The sequence below is a fragment of the Thermobia domestica genome, chromosome 10 (genome assembly GCF_964235325.1).
Source record: "Thermobia domestica chromosome 10, izTheDome1.hap1.1, whole genome shotgun sequence".
NCBI classification, from domain to species: domain Eukaryota; kingdom Metazoa; phylum Arthropoda; class Insecta; order Zygentoma; family Lepismatidae; genus Thermobia; species Thermobia domestica.
The window spans coordinates 18,107,766-18,128,015 of record NC_137463.1 but is presented as its reverse complement, the minus strand read 5'-3'; the positions used below and the strand labels follow the sequence as shown (position 1 = coordinate 18,128,015).

At 33.1% G+C, this 20,250-nt stretch overlaps 1 protein-coding gene across 4 annotated transcripts in view; it reads left to right on the top strand.

The window, feature by feature from the left end:
• magu (SPARC related modular calcium binding-like protein magu) overlaps positions 1-20,250 on the top strand; it is a 213,902-nt gene that overhangs the window by 96,034 nt on the left and 97,618 nt on the right. For all 4 annotated transcript variants that reach the window (XM_081727813.1, XM_081727812.1, XM_081727816.1 and 1 more), the window contains exon 2: positions 12,784-12,928. In XM_081727813.1, coding sequence (XP_081583939.1) covers positions 12,784-12,928 — 145 coding nt within the window. The remainder of the gene's footprint in view (positions 1-12,783; positions 12,929-20,250) is intronic.

Below are 20,250 nucleotides of genomic sequence, written 5' to 3'. Positions count from 1 at the left end.
ATGAAATTCCTGCTGAGTTATTTCTAACTGACGAGAAACAATTGTGGAACGGATACACAAACTCATTCTCCTCATCTGAAACAAGGAGGAATTGCCACAAAAATGGTAAGAATCAATCATTGTTCCAATTCATAAGAAAGATGACAAAACTGATTGTAATAATTATCGACGCATCTTTCTTTTGTCAAATCCTGTAAAAGCCTTCCAAACATTCTCTTAGCGAGATTGACTCCATACACAGATGGAATTATTGGAGATTATCAGTGCAGAATCAATCAACTATCGAACAGATATTAGGGATGCGCACAAGACAAGATTTGTGGCTGTCTCGTCTCGAAAATGTGCTGTAAAAAGTGATGTCTCGACTCGAAAAATGTATATTTCTCTATTGGAAGAGTCGTGTCTCGGCTTGAATTTTGTCAGGAAAATCCTGTCTTGACTCGTCTTGTGCGCATCCCTACCAGATATTTTACCGTTTGTCAAATACTCGAAAAGAATTGGGAATACGATATCCTGGTACAACAGTTAATTATTGATTTCAGAAATAGCTAGGACTCAATTAGCTGGGATACATTGTACACCATTCTTACTGAATTTGGCAGTAACGATTCGTGGTATACAGAAGCAGCGGTTGCAATACCAAAGATATGCGTGTACGCGCGATTGTCCCTCCCCAAGTGTTCTTGAATCTTATCCAAATATATTTAGGAAACACGAATAGAAAAGTAGTTCAAATTCGTTTCTTATATTTATTGATATAAGTACATTCGCTAGTATTGATTTAATATGTATGTTATTTCTTTTTTTCTTCAAACGAAATGAACAGTTACCATGAAACAATTTGTGCCAAATACAGAAGCAGAAGTTAGGAAAATAGAACAGGTAGGTAGTTGTTTTGCCTACCGATATGTAGTATTGAACTATAAACGTGAAAGAAATGCTAGAATAGAAATGGTAAGGCAAACATTTAAGGGAGAGAAGAATATTTAGCGAATCTTTGAGCAAAAAAAGTCAAGGCAAAAACACTTTCATGTGGAGTATTATACCCTTCGGAAGCAGTTACATAGAGTATGCAAAAGCGACGAAAAATAATTGGAGGCTTTCGAAATTTGGGTATTTATAAGAATTAAGAAAGTTACCTAGGTTTCAGGAAATACCAATGACGAAGGACTGGAAGTAGGGAGGAAGAGAAACTAGTTAGGATATTAGCTGGAGAAGGAACTGTATCCTAAGGGACATGGTAGAAGATATGAAGGAAGGAACTAAAAGAGGGAAGGACGAAAGTGAGTATTAATATTTACGGGTAAAAAATATATTAGCCGAGAAACGTTTACATGGGAGTATCTTAGTTTGCGTCAACTACAGTGTCCGCGACGCTCGTAAAGCCTGAACTCTACACAAATGATAGAACTGCTTTCCCTCACTTGTGATGCATCGAAAGAATTCGGAACGATTCGTGGAGCTGTCTTCTGAACGCACATTTGAGAAAAAGTGACACACCAGAAATGCGCTAACAACGTCGCCAAACTTAGAAAACGTTGCAAACGAGCGACAAAAAGCGGCGCTTAATGGACTATAAAGAACACTAAACAATTATTCGAATTAAATGCTAACAATAATAACAGCAAAAACATAAAACCACAACAATAACAACAAAACGAAACTTAGCAGCAATCTGACAACACTGCACCCTCAAGAGATATTCTCCGTACAACGCGGGAGGCAACACTGCCAAAATTTCATGGGTGCGGATTGACGAACGAAACACACCCTCGCGTTCTATTGGGTAGTGAAATTGGTAAATTTAGGTCAAGCTTCACGACTACTCGTCATCATTATAATCTGCCAATAATACCAGAATACCTACGAAGGTGGATAGATATAGTAACATTAGTTTTATTTGTAGCTATATCAATAAGAGCTGAAAACAGAAGAGAACTGAATTATGTAAGTTTCCAAACGTCTTAAAATTGCTGTAATTTCTGGATTTTGTGGTATAGTATATTCTCTTAGATTTTTGAGTGAAATTACAATGATTCTTTACCAAATTTGTTTATATTGCTAATTATATTTGTTTTTCTGTTTTAAATGCGTAATACGGTAGCAGACTTAAAAAAAAAATACATGTGCCGTCTCAACCAAAACTGGAATAAGTAAATTTAATAAATGTTTCGAAAGTAATAAACTCGAACTCCGAATTGCTCAATTTTATGTGAAGTAACCACTTTCACGTTGTCTACATTTTTGACGAGCGATGATGTCACACAATCTTGAGAGTATACGTACTTCAGGAGTTTGTCCGGTGTTTCCATTTTCAAAAGTTGAAAAACCCTAGGTGATTACCCCCTTTTTTTTTTAAGAGACCACTGATTAACAGATATGTAAGTAAACTAATTTGGAACTTGTATAGCAATTGGTGTTGTTATATGTTTCAAGCGTAAACATTTCAATGTATCGCATCATGTTGTTATCCGGATTAATCCGTCTCGTATGAATGAGTTGGTTGTTTTACGAAGGCATTAACTCGCCATGCTTTTACTGTAAAGAACAACAACTACATAACAAATACCAAGTTTGTCAATAACCAGAGATCAAGAGAAATGTTATTGCGCAAGGTCATTAAATAGTTAGGCATAAATCGCAAATTTAAACGCCAGTGTACTTCACTGAAGGCAAGACGCCACAATATTTCATCATGAAATCGTTATTAATGGTTCTAATTCAGAAAACGATTCTCGGCAGGATGGGAATATAGGTCTATATATAAGAATTTATTACAATTCTACGGAAGATTTTGAGTCTGTCGCACACAACACTGTAGTTGATAAATCATTTATTTAAACAGAAGAGATATTTATTTAGTAATAAACAGAAAAAAATGTAGAAGTAAAACAATCTATTTAGCTCGCTTCCTTGTCACGTATCTGAACTGACCATCGGATATGTTGTGTACCAATGTTTGATAAGTGAATCCTAACGTCAAGTCGCTTACCAGATTACTCTGCTGTTAATTCGTCTTTTTATAAAGCGATCCTTTTTTTTCTTTTTCGTTCTTTAGTTATATATGCTCTCTCTCTAATTTAATGTTGTAGACATTTCGCTTGAGGCTGACTTAAGCCTAACCAGTCTCTGCCACTTTTTCCTGCATGAGACCGGCGCCATGTATAATGTAACAAGAAGAGATATGAGTATCTATGATTTATTGTTCAAATCTTTCTCTCTCTCTCTCTGTTTTCCTCTCTTTCTCTCAGTAGTGCCAGTTCATGAACGGACTCTATTCGACGACGAAGAGGAATTCAATATAGCAACGTTATATAGACGACATGAAAGAAATACGAGAAGAAACTCAAGAGTTTGTATCGGTACTCATTATAGGGAAATTTGTAACGATGCAGGGATTTTTCTTTCTCGTTTCTTTTACAAGACGAAGAAAATTTTAGAGAAGAGTGAAATATCATTAAGATGCTCTCCACTCTGGTCTAGTGGCTTGCGCACGCGTCTTTGACGCATAAGTTCCAAGGTTCGATTTCTGTGGGCAATCATCAAATGCAAGACAGTTGTTGAGATCCCAGTCTAATCTTCTGTATCCTTACTGCTGACAAAGGACGTAAATTCAAACTAATCAATTAATTTTACTTACAGTAAAACTTTAATTATACGATTTCTAGTTAAACAGATTGATATTAGGATATGAAATATAAGATTTGCATATATATAGTATATATATGGTATATATATTGAAATACGAACTGTAAGTATTCGTTCCTATCAATACAGAGTTAGCATAAATGATTCATTCATTTTGAAAATGCTATATTTTCAAAAGTATTACATTCACCATTTTTTTCAACAGTATGACACGTAGACACATGAAAGATATACCTAGGTATGAAAAGAACCACCATTTCACTAAGTTTGTACTGTGTGATAGCATGAGTCTATTATCTTTCCTATCGGGTGTGGCAGTGTGGCAGTACGAGGTTAGTACCTGTCGAAAATAGAGGGAGAGTAACAAGAAGATGTCGAGTATCTTCTGGACGTGTGTCGTGTCATCAAAGGGGCATATGTTGGTGAACATTTGTAGAGGGTGTATAAACTTGGTGAATTTGTGGTTCTTTTCATATATCTTTCATGTGTGTACCTGTAAAGCTTTTGAAAATATAGGCTTTTCAAAATGAATCAATCATTTATGCTAGTCCTGTATAACTGTAGGACGCAACGGAGTGTACGGCAAAACAATTAACTTTGTAAGACATCGCTTTACCTTGAGTTACAAGGCAGTGTTTTGCTATTAGAAGTTGTTGTTAGATTTTAATTTAATATTATATATTTAATTTTGTTCGGTTTTCCATGATTAATTTCATTGAACTTTGTTGAAATCCATGTGAATCATGCTAACACATTGAAAATAAACAGCCTTCGGAATGAAAACTGGAGGAAACTGTATCATTGTCTCTCCGTTTTCTGTACCTGCAATGAAAAGAAAAATAAATAATTTTAAAATTATATAATTTATTTTTTAAAAAAATATTTATTTTATTTTAAAACTTCTTGCGAGATATAATCGGATGAAAGGTTGAATTGGAAAATGGCGGCCATGCTGTAAATCTCGTGAATTGATGTAAGAATTTTGTGACGAGAAAAATGTGCAAACTGTGATATAGTGGATTATGTGATGACATATTTGTAGATTGTGAATTTACTTTCATGACATCTTATAATACACTAATATGAGTGATAAGTTTAACATCAGTACATGTTAAACTGTACTGTGATTGTTTGACTTAATGTTATATTTTATTTGTTTAATTTTTGACTTTTCGTTAATAGTAGGACATAATTCTATGATGCTTGTATGATTTTTTCTGCATGTTTTATGCAATATTTAAATGGCTGCTTTAGGTACGGTCACCTGAAATGCAACTGTAGGTTAAATAAAATTCTTTGCAAAAATTGTGGTGCTCCTCATGTATATGAGACCTGTACGAACCCCAGTAAATGTATCAATCGTGGATTGACTCATCCGGCCGATAGCATCGATTGTTCAGAAAGAATTCGTTAAAAAAAAAGTAGTAGAATTCGTGGCTATTAACAATTTGTCATTTAATGAAGCCAGTAATTAGTTACTAGATCTCAGGACAAATCCTCTATTTCATACCAATTCTCAGCTGAGAAAATAAAAAATCCTTTGGATACATACTGACTTTCAATTACTCCTAAATTAAACTCTTCCTATGCAAATAGGTTAACTTCTTCATTTGTGTGTCAGGTAGTTCAACAGAAAACCATCCCAGATTCTCCTCCAGAAAAAAAAAAAAAAAACGTAATATGAATGACACATTAAAATCAATTTCCCCCTCTTCGGAACCAAGCTACAACTGGTGTAGATATCACATATAAGTGTTCTTCTTTCCTACAATCTTCTGTTTTACAATTCAGTGATCTGGAACAGATCATTTCACAAGATGACACTCGATCTTGTAAAAGGAAGAATAATCGCTATATGATGGATCAAAATAAGGATTTAACTGCCAGATCTACCTTTCTTAATAAGAGTCAGAGGAAGTTATTAGAATCATTTAATACTTCTTCAAATTCCTCTCAATCTTTGCTCCATTTCTCCTCTAAAACGGAATGCAGGGATATAACTCATAAACCTAACCAAAAATACAAGGAAGTAATTAGAAAATGCTTATCTACCTTTTCACAGTCGGGTGGTTCAAAAGGTATAAAGTCACAAACATAGTCACTTTCGTTGGGATGATAATGTGGTAACGAATGCTAGAACCTCGAGACACTCCACGGGACATAATCTTATTCACTACAAACTTAACATAGCTTGAGATCGACAAAGAGAGCCCCCTGGCAACAAATGTGAACACTTTACCACTGATGTACTCGTTAAGATTTTGTACACTTCTATTTTTTGTTTGCTTCAAATTTGCCAAGTTTATTCACTCAAGGTGATCCTTCTGATCGTAATGCAATGAAGTAGAGCTGAAATATTAACAAAAAGAAGGGAAATTTAAAACTTTTAAAAGGGATATTTTGCGCAGTAATTGAGGGAAATTTTGGGGCAATGTGCTAGTATCACTGTAGCTAAGTTGAATTGGAACTTTAGAAGCAATCAAAGAAGATTACAGGCTCCACTACATGACTTGCATCCTTATTCCTCTTTTTCCTCCTCCTGTATTTCTTTTATATTTTTAATGTAGTCTTCTTCATTTTAACTCTTTTTTATGTGATGTGTTGAAAACTAGGGCGTGTACAAAAATCACAGTATTCACGCCTTGTATTTACAGATTATTATTCAATTTTGTAACACATCCATCGCTGTCCACTTCTCAAACAGGATAAAAAGCTGCGTGACGCGCATTCCTCGTTCATTTGTTTCGTAGTTCATTTGTTGAGCACTTTTTATCTTTTTCTCATTTTCAAGGACACAGATAGTGAGATTTCACTGTCTTATATTCTTCAACACTTATTCTTCTTAAATAATAAACAAGTGTGTTTTGACTATATTCATAGAATTTAATTTGTTGTACATAAATATCTGGATATGTCTGCTTAAATACGCTCTTACATATAATTTGGCAGTGAGGCCTTTTTTTAAAGCCACTGATGCGACAGCCTATGTCCTCCAGAGCTTTTGGGCTCGTGCTGTGACTTCTTAATGAACGCGGACCATACTCGAAAGTTTTCTAGAAGGACAAGCGTATATAAAGCTCTCATATTGCAAATAACTTCTTCTAGTTGGTCGTTTTAAACAAAGCAAATACATTACTATAAACGAGATGTGAATAGAAACAGTTTTTTTTTTGTGTGTGTCGAATTACGGAGCCTTGTAGGCGACATTTTGTAATTTGAGAGGTAAATATTTCTAGTGGAGGCTTTTCAAATGTCAGATCTAATTGTTATTACCATTATACTTTCACGTCTGGTTTGCTTCTTCTTAAAATATGTAGGTCACTTCGTATATATATATATTATCTAGGTACAGTACATTGTAGTTTATGGATGATACAGCTTAACCATGGAACCGTACACCTCAATTTATGTTACATTAACCGTACACTGGGGTATTGGGTGTCCTAAAAATAAAAACTCATTGATTCATGTAAAAATGTTAATTTATGTTGAAAATTCACTTAAACATATTCTTTTTAGATCTCTAACTTCTGCAAAAACATACTTTTACATGCTACTTTAGGGTTTACAAGTGTGTAATGTGTCAAAATAAAAAAAGCTTACATTTTTGTACAAGATTTGGGAGTCTCATGCTTTCTAGGTCTTTTTCCATTTTTCTTCTTTGCAATTGGAACAAACATTTGTGAGGTGTGTTTTCAAGTAAATTGCTTATACTCAACATACCGGATAGTGGTTTTTGAATTGCGATAGAATTTACACCCCGGAACAGTACGCTGAGCTTATTTTTTTGTGAAGTACGCAGGGAAAAATGGAAGTAAAACAAGTGTCTACTAAAGAGATTCTTGACTTCAAGCACTGGTGGCCTAGCAAGTATAAGAAGAGCTGCATATTTGTGAAGATATTCGGAAGAGGAGTGTCAAAGGATGACAAAATTCAGTTTAAGGTATCAGACTACAGACACTTTGAATACCGATCAGACAGTAGTCGTAGGACAGTACATTGACAACGATCTCGTTCGACATACCTTCAGTCTAGCGAAGTATAATGAAGAAGATCGAACTCTTCCTTCAACTCGGGCATACTCAAGTGGTCAATGTCCGATAAATAAGAAGAAACTCGACGATTTGAAGAAACTTCGTCAATACCTGGCAGGATACGAAGAATTCTATGACCAGATTGTTGCGTGGCCATCGACAAGCGCGGAAGATATTGAAGAGGGTTACTTTGATGACTAAACCTAGAAAAAAGTGCTGATTTTCAATGTTTGCTTTTCTACTAATGCACACAGTAAAGTGTCCACTATTATGTTGCATTTTATTAACCCTAGGAAGTCCACGGGGGGCTTATCGAACCCAATCATATGTATTTGGTTATAAAACACATGGTAAATCTTGATGAGAAGCATTATTTTGCAAAACAATATGCTTCTTGAAACAAATATTGCCCAGTTTTGTTAAGTAAAGTTAATTCAGGTTAGTTTAGGTTAGCGTAGGTTATGTTAGATTAGTTTAGGTTAGGTAAATTTGGTCATTGTGTTTCAGTAACACGTTTCAGCCTTTATACCGATATTCCCCATAAAAATTTTATTTATTGTCTATCGATAACTCTTTGATAAATATATATCACTAATGTGCATTTGTGTTTAATAACTTGCAAGTTAAACATGATTTTGCAGTACTGGGTTCATCGACTCCCATTTATATCGGGAATATCGGTATAAAGGATGAAAGACAATGACCAAATTTATCTAACCTAAACTAATCTAACACAAACTACGCCATCCTAAACTAACCTGAATTAACTTTACTTAAGAAAACTGGGCAATATTTGTTTCAAAAAGCAAATTATTTTGCAAAATAATGCTGGCCCTCCAGAAAGCCCTTCTGCCTGCAAAAATTTATGTACAAGGGTTTATACAGTGGGTTCAAGGAACCCTCCTTCCTTGACCTACTTGATACCAAAAATCTCTACTTGATTCTGAATACATGTGTTGAATTTTCTTCAGTTTATAGCCGTTTTGTGCATTTGATGTAGAAAGGGTGTATTTTCCGGATTTTTTTTTCAGGGTTTACTCTAAACTGTTTGCAGTTTAAACAACAAGTATCCTACTATTTATTAACTCTTGACAAACCTTACTAACAACAAAAACATCAGGGCTTTTATTCTTACCGCGTTCGAGCAAAACGGTTATTTTCAGATTTCTCAAAACTATGTTTTTGTTACTTACGCCCTTTCTGCATCAACCTTTTCAATTATTAAAATGAGATACCCATATCTCGGAATCCTTATGATTTAGTACAATACAAATTCGTATTTAAGCTTTTAAATTAAAATAATTGAAGGCGTGTTTCAACGTTTTCTGATGTTTTCCTTAGAAGGGAAGAAAAAGGGCGAGGGTTGCAATCACTATTATGCCCATATCTATAAATCCCATAAAATTATATACATGTTAGGAATATGAGAGGTGTAAGTTTATAGCCCGAGCAAATAGGGGGGGGGCCTGGAAGGGATAAGCCAAAGGCTAAGTTTATATATATATATATATATATATATATATATATATATATATATATATATATATATATATATATATATATATATATATGGGATGGACAATTTATCTTGGTCTTCCGTGGTAACGGAGAAACCAAAAGAGGGAGAAACTTCGAATGAAGCAACTATAGGGAGGGGAACATTGTTTTACGTATTAAACAACACCACCCACTGAACAATGTTGCCACCCCAATATAGTTATATTATTTTTCAAATGGCACTACGTTACATTATTACATACTTCAAATCAACATGTCAAATAAAAACCTTAAAAAATTATTATTCAGTGTTGCAAACTAAGAATGTTATAGTATCACAAATATCCAAAGTTTAGAAGCCTCTATCACATATACAGCACAACGGAGATGAACAGGATAGTGCACATTGAAAGTACCTTAGCGTTGGATACCATCGTCATGGTATGACTTATTTCGAATGAATAGGAACGAAGTTACTAAGGCTTGAAAATTTGATTTTGAAAGGCTTTATTTCGAAAAATGCTTAGATAAGTATCATATCTAGTTACTTGTGTGGTTTGCAATGGATATGTAAATTATGTTGCCGTTTACAGCACTGCGATATCTCAAACCGTTTTAGAGATATGATAAAGATTGATAAAATCTGTAACACTGCTGAAAATGGCGCATTTGTGGAAAATATTTAAAATGATTGTTGTTCTCCTTTTCTTTTATAGGATAACAGTAATAATTTGTAGTAGCTGTAATTACAAGTCCTCGCATCTTTTTCTTTTTAATAATATAGCTATTTATAATATAGCAACTTTAAGAATAAATAAAATATGTCAGTACCTTATAGTTTAATATTACATTGTTACCGTTCTGTAATTTAAATGCTTGATTGGTTTTTGATTTAGAGTTTCATGATACTTTTCAGCCCAGAGACTATGTGAAAGTGTCCTCACAACTATACGTGGAATACGACCCACGTGGGTTTCTACTGGGAATCGAACCCAGGTCTACCGCGACAAAGGAGGGTCTGTTAGCGACATAGCGGCTAGGAAGCTCCCTTAGTTTAAATGCGACCAAGAATGTGAAGTCATTGATAATAAAATACGAGGCATGGTGATGGAACGAGAAATTGGTAGACAGTGGGGAAACCCGAAAAAGCTTTTGTAAACGATGTAACTTAGTTCACCAGAAACACCGAATTCTAGATTACCAGAAACTGGACCTGCTTCGTTGCACTGAGAAAAATAATTCCATTTTTATGGGAAATTATTGAATAACATGATTTCTGGTGGGAACGCTATACCAAGACTGGACCTCGGCGTTCTCGGAGGACGTGTCGATCGTACTACGACTGGAACATTCGTATTTATAATATGGTAACGTACTGCAACAGGTAAAAATAACAATTACTTACCGTTCTGTAAATAATTGCTGTTTTTATCTACTGACATATGTCACAATATTATAAATACGAATGTTTCAGTATCCCTTCAATTAAATAAATTGCAACTAAGGCAAAAATGTAGAAACAAAGTATATCTCCAAGTAAATAAATTGGAACAAAGCCTTAAATAGATAAACAAAACATACCTTCAATTAAATAAATTGCAACTAAGGCCTAAAATGTATAAACAAAGCATACCTTCAAAATAAATAAATTAGAACAAAGGCTTAAATAGATAAGCGAAGCATATCTTTAATTAAATAAATAGCAACAAAGGACTAAAAGAGATAAACAAAGCATTCTTTAATTAAATAAATTAAAGTATTGGTGTGTGGTGTCCCATCCGTGTTTTATTTGTTTTTACAGACGTTCAAAAAGTAACTGTCAGCCGTCGTGAGTGCAGCATAAGCGACTAAGGCAATCAATTGACTTTTAAGAATCCATAATAAATAAAATATAGGTGATCATAATTTTGGGCTGTGTATCTCTGAATCATACTGTACACTGTCGTCTTGCTAGAGTCTTAATGAAAAGCTTGACGAGAGAATACTTCAGTAACCGTTTCATCTGAATAAGTAGTGCGGTTATCGAGTTTCTCGAAAACTAAGCATGAGGATTTATACTAATTTATACGAAGTGTGTTAAAAAACCGAAATTTTGAAATAGCGTGTCAATCGGCACAGGCAGCGCGCTGCGACTACTGAACGCATCGGGCGGAAGGTTTAGACAGCAAACTTCCATTTGTCTCGTTTCGGTATGAAAGTTCGCCAATCTACAGCCGCGGAATTGAGCACGTGCACAAGCTGTTCGTCGAATTAGCGACAAAGTGACAATGAAAGAGCTTGAACAACAACAACGCGCGCGCGCGCGCGCGCGCGCGTGTGTGTGTGTGTGTGTGTGTGTGTGTGTGTGTGTGTGTGTGTGTGTCAAATTTTGCTACAAACTTAACAAAAATTTTACAGTGACACTTCAATTGCTTAACCAAGTTCATGGGGAGGATTGTATAAGTCGATCAAAGATCAAAGTTAATCTTGTCTTTTTTTGATTGAAAAGGCATTGTTCATCATGAATTTGTATCATGTGGTTAGATGGTAAACAGACAATTGTACCAGGATCCTCTGGTGCTAGGGGTCTCGGGTTCAAACCCTGCTCCCGCCAAGTGAACTTTGTGGTGGACAAACACCGTGCTCGTGGGTTTTCTCGGGGTTCTCCCGTTTCCTCCCACTTTCTTCATTCCACCATTTCATTCATCTCTCATTATCACCGTCTCCTTTAGCCTAACCAGCATAACCGTGGGAAGTAAAACTCAAAAATTTCATTTCATTTCATTTCAATTGTACCAGGACATTTTAGCAGTGGATAAAACCAGACTTGGATGTTGCACCATGCCAATGCGCCGGTTCACGCTTCGCTCCTCATCCGTAGTTATCTGGCAAAACATCATACTCCCATTGTGCCCCATCCACCCTATTCTCCATACCTAGTCCCAGTAGACTTTTTTTGTGTTTTCCAAACTTAAAACATTTTGAAAGGACGTCGTTTCCAAACCATAGAGGAGATTCTGGACAATATGGCGAGAGATCTGCGCGCCATCCCAGAAAATGCGTTCCAAGAAACTTTTAAAAAATGGACGAAACGTTGGGAATGCTGTATTGCCAGTAGAGGGGACTACTTTGAGGGTAACCATACTTAAAATGTAAAATGAGCAATACAGGTTTTATAGCAAAAGTTCGTTTTTTTAAACACATCTCGTATTATGTTCTTTTCAATGAAATCTTAAAATTGATATATGTTTCGTCTTCGAACATTTTTTTCTTTTTTCGTAAAATGCTCGTAGCATTGTAGAATTTCTTTGTTTTACAAAAGACCTGAGAAAAATGGAAAGTGGAAATGGAATGATTACAAAAGATTCAATAAGTACAAATCATTATATCGATCTGTGTATTTTAAATTGTTTTACATATAAATTTGACCAACTTCAAAGGCTGTAGATTTCTTCACGACAGACAATAGTTTGACCAGCACAGTAGTCCGTTGATCATGGTCAAGATTGAAATCCTTTTCCTAACTATGACACTGAGTATTGTCGTGTATGAAAATGTACCAATTAAATGCAGAAATTTTAAATTGAATTAATTTTTGTTTCTTTCTCTCTCTCTTTCTTTACAGGGTCGTGATTGCTCAACGCCTTGCCCTGAAGACTTGAGGCCGGTTTGTGGAACAGACGACAAAACTTACACCAACAGGTGTTACCTGCTTCGTGCACAATGTCAGGGACATCCTGTCAAAATTCAGTACAGAAGGGCGTGCAGAGGTAATAGTATTACCATTATATATAATTTTGTTATAAGGAAGTATAAGATACCCCCAAGTTTTTCTTAAGTAAAGGGAAGGCGTGTTTCCTACTCGCAAAATATAGGCCTATATACACAAGCCATTTGGTTAGAAATTTTGAATATTTCTTTCTATATATATATATATATATATATATAGATAGATAGATAGATAGATAGATAGATATAGATAGATAGATAGATAGATAGATAGATAGATAGATAGATAGATAGATAGATAGATAGATAGATAGATAGATAGATAGATAGATAGATAGATAGATAGATAGATAGATAGATATAGATATAGATATTCTTAAGAAACTCAATAGTTATATTATCTAATTGTTCGTTCTTCACTTCGCTGTATGTTCTCGAGCTTGCTCCGTAGTATCGCATTTTCTTTTGAATCTCGTTTACTTCGTTTTCCTTTTTAATGCCCAAAATAAACAGTTTGCTCTTTCTGTGATAAAACTGAAGGATGCACCCTTTCCCTCTGCTTCAATCTGCATTTCGCTCGTTAAAGACTCATTTCCATCCTGCGTTTCTATATTGTCTATTGTTGTAGTAGTTTTCCTTTCCTACTTTTTATTTCTATTCAATTTATCTCCATAATCAGTATTCTAACTTCTCCTTTCTTTTAAATTTTTCTTATCCCCCTTAAGTCTGTCGATTTTTCTTTCTTAATTCGCAGTTCAACTTTATAGACATCTTTTACATTCATTATTGCCACTGTCGGATTTACGTATAAGCTAAACAAGCTATAGCTTAGGGCCCCACTTGCTTGGGGACTCAAAAAATCTAAAGAAAAAACTGTTTGTAATATAATTTCCAAATAACAACAAAAAGCTACTAAGATAAAACGCACATACAAGAATGGTGTTTTGTATTGTTATGTACTAGGCTTTTATAAAGCAGGGCTCTATTTCTCTGCCCCACTTGTAATGAGGGTCTTGTTATCCAGACCCACTTATAATGGAGCCCCTATATTCCGGCTCAGTTTATAATGAGTCCTTGTTTCCATTTAGATATTCATTTAGGTTCATAAATTAGCATATAGGCCTAGCATATATTAAAACCTAAAAAACGGCGACATTTTGTCGCTGAAAAAGAAAGCTTGACGTATAAAGGGCCCCTAAAGCTTGATGTATAAAGGGTCACTTTCAGTAGCTTAGGGCCTCATCAAAACTAAATCCGGCACTGATCAGTGCAAACGTATTTCTATACTTTTCTTCCCCTAATTTTCCAAATTTTCTTCCATAAGTCATTTTCCTTAATTCTGCTTGCTCCCACAAGTAATTAGTCCCTTTGTCTACTTTCTTTCTTTGAACATTTTCCTTAGAAATTTCAAATATATATCTCTTTTTGCTTTCCCATCTTTAAACTTTCTAGTATCTAACTTATTGCCTCCTACTTTCCTACCTAGCTATCCTAGCTATGAGCTTTCCTATCTATCTCTTTTTTTCCAATGGGATTCTACTTCAATCAACACAATCCTACATCTTTTGCGTTTCTTTCTTCTTTATTACCATTGACGTTCATCATAATTTTCAACCATATTAATGGGTCACTTAATACAAATTTAGAAGTTTCCATACACAAAGGTCAGTAGGTTCTTCACTTTAATACTACTCATTAATTGTGGTCTTTCTTTATCTCTTTTGTTTTATTCCCATTATATCATGCCATTCAGAATATATTTCATTTAACAACTAAACAATGCCAATTTGTTCTTCCTATTTCTTAGTTCTTCCAAACAAGTACTTTAAGCTCCATCCATTTTCTCTCCTACACAAAATTTTTGAGGGGTTCGCTTCGTCCCTATCCACCCTCAGAGATGCTCTTGAATCGATACTATATGAGAATCGATACCATGAGAATAACAATCGATACCATGTACTATACTCGCACCCTAATAGGTAAACATAAACACTCATTACTTACATTAATCCCATTGGAACAAAGTTTATTGTGTAGAATGATTGAAAGTGCAATGTTTGTGTATAAAAGGGCTATATTGTATATACAGTGTGTCCGTAAAGTTGCGCAACTAAAGTTTGATTGCATATATATTTTGTTCTAAGAATGATAAAGACCTGAGACTTGAAACATATGTAAGCATGTTCTGTGTAGATATTTTCGAGATAATGACCAATGCTTGAACTTGTAATGTTTTTGTGTAATAACGAAAGAAATTGCGTTCAGTGTAAAATAAAAATGTGCAAAATGAAGAAAATCAATATTCAGTTGCAGAAAACTTATTTCCTGTGGGTTAATTCCTGTATATATGTACAGTATGCATCAACATTTATCCATTGGTGCGAAAATGTGACAAGGTTGATGCAGTGTTGCCACATAAAAGGCTATTTAAAGAAAGTCCGTAAAATGGTTCAAAGATATCACAAATTTTTAAATAAAAAATCATTTTATTAATTATGTGCAAATTCTCATTGCTTATCATTAATTAACTCAAAACACACCTGTTGCAATAATTTTACGACAACAATATTGCCAGGGGCCACGTTTCTGTCAAAAAAAACTCATTTTACTGAGTACCTTAGGATTCTGAAACATGTATTTTTTGATAGCGCACATATTAATTCCTAAGTGAAGTCTTGACTCGACTACGGTAGATCCCATAGCTTTGGAGCTATGGACGTTTAGAGTTCATTTTTTCGGCAAAATGACGGATTTCTGCACCCAGGTTAGTCTATAGACAGCACCCTGAGTAGACAACAACATACCGATAATAATGACCACGCATACATTTAATACATTACTGCAGCCCATACTTCTGCACAAGTGTACAAACTGCTGAAAACGCAATTAATAAAACAGGAACGAAGTTCATAGAACAAATATTAGGGACACCACAATCGACAACTAATAGTGCAGTCCTACTCGATACAGGGAGGTATCCCGTGAGCTCAGTCATAAAAATATGGGTACTAAAGTACTTGCTAAACTTGTGGGAAACAGAAAACGGGAGGGGAATTTTGAAACAATGCCATCAGTATCAAATGAGACAGAGAAGTAGTAACTCGTGGATAATGGGAATATTGAAACTCGTGCAAGAGCTAAATATGTTTGACTTGCTGAAAAAAGAAACAAGAAGTAGGGTTGCGCACAAGACGAGTCGAGACAGGATTTCCCTGACAAAATTCGAGTCGAGACACGGCTTTTCCAATAGAGAAATATACATTTTTCGAGTCGAGACATCACTTTACAGCATATTTTCGAGAAGGAACAACCACAAATCTTGTCTCGTGCGTATCCCTAACAAGAAATCAAAAGACATCGTCGATCCAATGCCAAAACCGGAAATGTGCTAACTTTGAGTTATAAGCATTTTAATATTCAACTTACCCGGAAAAATCAGTATATAGACTTAGGTACATGTATTATGAATTGACTTTGGTATTGGGATCTGCACTTAGGTGAAAATAGCAAAATTTGCGCATTCGCGGTTTTGGCATTGGGCCGACAATATGTAAAACAATTAAACAAAATGTAATATTAGATGTAACTGAAAACTTAAAAGCCGATTGCAAAACTAAACGATCATTGGCAACCTCCAAAGAAATTAAATCAAATGAAGGGACAAAAAGATATTTTGAGTTAGGGAAAGAACAAAAACGTGCCGTAGCAATATTTCGAATTGGGGTGTACAATTGGAAAAGCCAGAAAGATGAAACCGGAAATTATTTATGTAGTCTATGTGGAAAAATCGAAAATAAAATGTGTATTCTATTCGAACGTAAGGTGCTACAGGAAGAACACAATAGAGAATGGAAAGGGGATAGGATACATAACAAAACACGGATTTAACAAAATTCTAAATATAACCAACAAACAGAATTTATCAGCCCTTCCGAAATTTCTAATCATTCTACCGCCTACGGGAAGTAGCTTTAAAAGAGGCTGAGAACAACAATGCACCTTCTACTTTATCATAAGAAAAAAATATGAATCTATGAGTATACCAATTCATATTCATTTGCATTCGAAGTAATGTATATTCACATTAAGAGTGTGTTACAAATTTGTAGAATTGTATTACGGGCCATGAGATTTCAATGCAAATAAATAAATTATAACTTGTAAAGATAGTATTTATTAAAAATAATTTAGTGTCGACAATATATCCTCAAGATCTTATTCATTAAAAGTCTCGACAATACAACCTGAACATCTTATTTATTAAAATCAATTAGTGTCGACAACATACCTTCAAGATTTTATTCATTAGAAATAATTTATTGACAAAAACATAATCTCAAGATTTCATTTACTAATAATAATCTAGTATCAATTATATATTCTAAACATCTTCTTTATTAAAAATAATTTAGTGTCGACGATATATTCTCAAGGTCTATTCATGAGAAACAATTTAGTGTCGACAATATGTTCTGAAGACATTTTTCACTAAAAATAATTTAGTATCAACAATATGTTCTTAAGATCTATTCATGAAAAACAATTTAATGTCGACAATATGTTCTGAAGACATTTTTCACTAAAAATAATTTAGTATCAACAATATGATCTCAAGATCTATTCATGAAAAACAATGTAGTGTCGACAATATGTTCTGAAGACATTTTTCACTAAAAATAATTTATTATCAACAATATGTTCTTAAGATCTATTCATAAAAAAAATAGTGTTGACAATATGTTCTGAAGACATTTTTCACTAAAAATAATTTAGTATCAACAATATACTCTCAAGATCTATTCATGAAAAACAATGTGGTGTTGACAATATGTTCTGAAGACATTTTTCACTAAAAATAATTTAGTATCAACAATATACTCTCAAGATCTATTCATGAAAAACAATGTAGTGTCAACAATATGTTCTGAAGACATTTTTCACTAAAAATAATTTATTATCAACAATATGTTCTTAAGATCTATTCATGAAAAAAAAATAGTGTTGACAATATGTTATGAAGACATTTTTCACTAAAAATAATTTAGTATCAACAATATGTTCTTAAGATCTATTCATGAAAAACAATTTAGTGTCGACAATATGTTCTGAAGACATTTTTCACTAAAAATAATTTAGTATCAACAATATACTCTCAAGATCTATTCATGAAAAACAATGTAGTGTCGACAATATGTTCTGAAGACATTTTTCACTAAAAATAATTTATTATCAACAATATGTTCTTAAGATCTATTCATAAAAAAATAGTGTTGACAATATGTTATGAAGACATTTTTCACTAAAAATAATTTAGTATCAACAATATACTCTCAAGATCTATTCATGAAAAACAATGTAGTGTCGACAATATGTTCTGAAGACATTTTTCACTAAAAATAATTCATTATCAACTATATGTTCTTAAGATCTATTCATGAAAAAAAAATAGTGTTGACAATATGTTCTGAAGACATTTTTCACTAAAAATAATTTAGTATCAACAATATACTCTCAAGATCTATTCATGAAAAACAATGTAGTGTCGACAATATGTTCTGAAGACATTTTTCACTAAAAATAATTTAGTATCAACAATATACTCTCAAGATCTATTCATGAAAAACAATGTAGTGTCGACAATATGTTCTGAAGACATTTTTCACTAAAAATAATTTATTATCAACAATATGTTCTTAAGATCTATTCATGAAAAACAATTTAGTGTCGCCAATATGTTCTGAAGACATTTTTCACTAAAAATAATTTAGTATCAACAATATACTCTCAAGATCTATTCATGAAAAACAATGTAGTGTCGACAATATGTTCTGAAGACATTTTTCACTAAAAATAATTTATTATCAACAATATGTTCTTAAGATCTATTCATGAAAAACAATGTAGTGTCGACAATATGTTCTGAAGACATTTTTCACTAAAAATAATTTATTATCAACTATATGTTCTTAAGATCTATTCATGAAAATAAAATAGTGTTGACAATATGTTCTGAAGACATTTTTCACTAAAAATAATTTAGTATCAACAATATACTCTCAAGATCTATTCATGAAAAACAATGTAGTGTCGACAATATGTTCTGAAGACATTTTTCACTAAAAATAATTTATTATCAACACTATGTTCTTAAGATCTATTCATAAAAAAATAGTGTCGACAATATGTTCTGAAGACATTTTTCACTAAAAATAATTTAGTATCAACAATATACTCTCAAGATCTATTCATGAAAAACAATGTAGTGTCGACAATATGTTCTGAAGACATTTTTCACTAAAAATAATTTAGTATCAACAATATACTCTCAAAATCTATTCATAAAAAAATAGTGTTGACAATATGTTCTGAAGACATTTTTCACTAAAAATAATTTATTATCAACAATATGTTCTTAAGATCTATTCATAAAAAAATAGTGTTGACAATATGTTCTGAAGATATTTTTCACTAAAAATAATTTAGTATCAACAATATACTCTCAAGATCTATTCATGAAAAACAATGTGGTTTTGACAATATGTTCTGAAGACATTTTTCACTAAAAATAATTTAGTATCAACAATATACTCTCAAGATCTATTCATGAAAAACAATGTAGTGTCAACAATATGTTCTGAAGACATTTTTCACTAAAAATAATTTATTATCAACAATATGTTCTTAAGATCTATTCATGAAAAAAAATAGTGTTGACAATATTTTATGAAGACATTTTTCACTAAAAATAATTTAGTATCAACAATATGTTCTTAAGATCTATTCATGAAAAACAATTTAGTGTCGACAATATGTTCTGAAGACATTTTTCACTAAAAATAATTTAGTATCAACAATATACTCTCAAGATCTATTCATGAAAAACAATGTAGTGTCGACAATATGTTCTGAAGATATTTTTCACTAAAAATAATTTATTATCAACAATATGTTCTTAAGATCTATTCATAAAAAAAATAGTGTTGACAATATGTTCTGAAGACATTTTTCACTAAAAATAATTTAGTATCAACAATATACTCTCAAGATCTATTCATGAAAAACAATGTAGTGTCGACAATATGTTCTGAAGACATTTTTCACTAAAAATAATTTAGTATCAACAATATACTCTCAAAATCTATTCATGAAAAACAATTTAGTGTCGACAATATGTTCTGAAGACATTTTTCACTAAAAATAATTTAGTATCAACAATATGATCTCAAGATCTATTCATGAAAAACAATGTAGTGTCGACAATATGTTCTGAAGACATTTTTCACTAAAAATAATTTAGTATCAACAATATGTTCTTAAGATCTATTCATAAAAAAAATAATGTCGACAATATGTTCTGAAGACA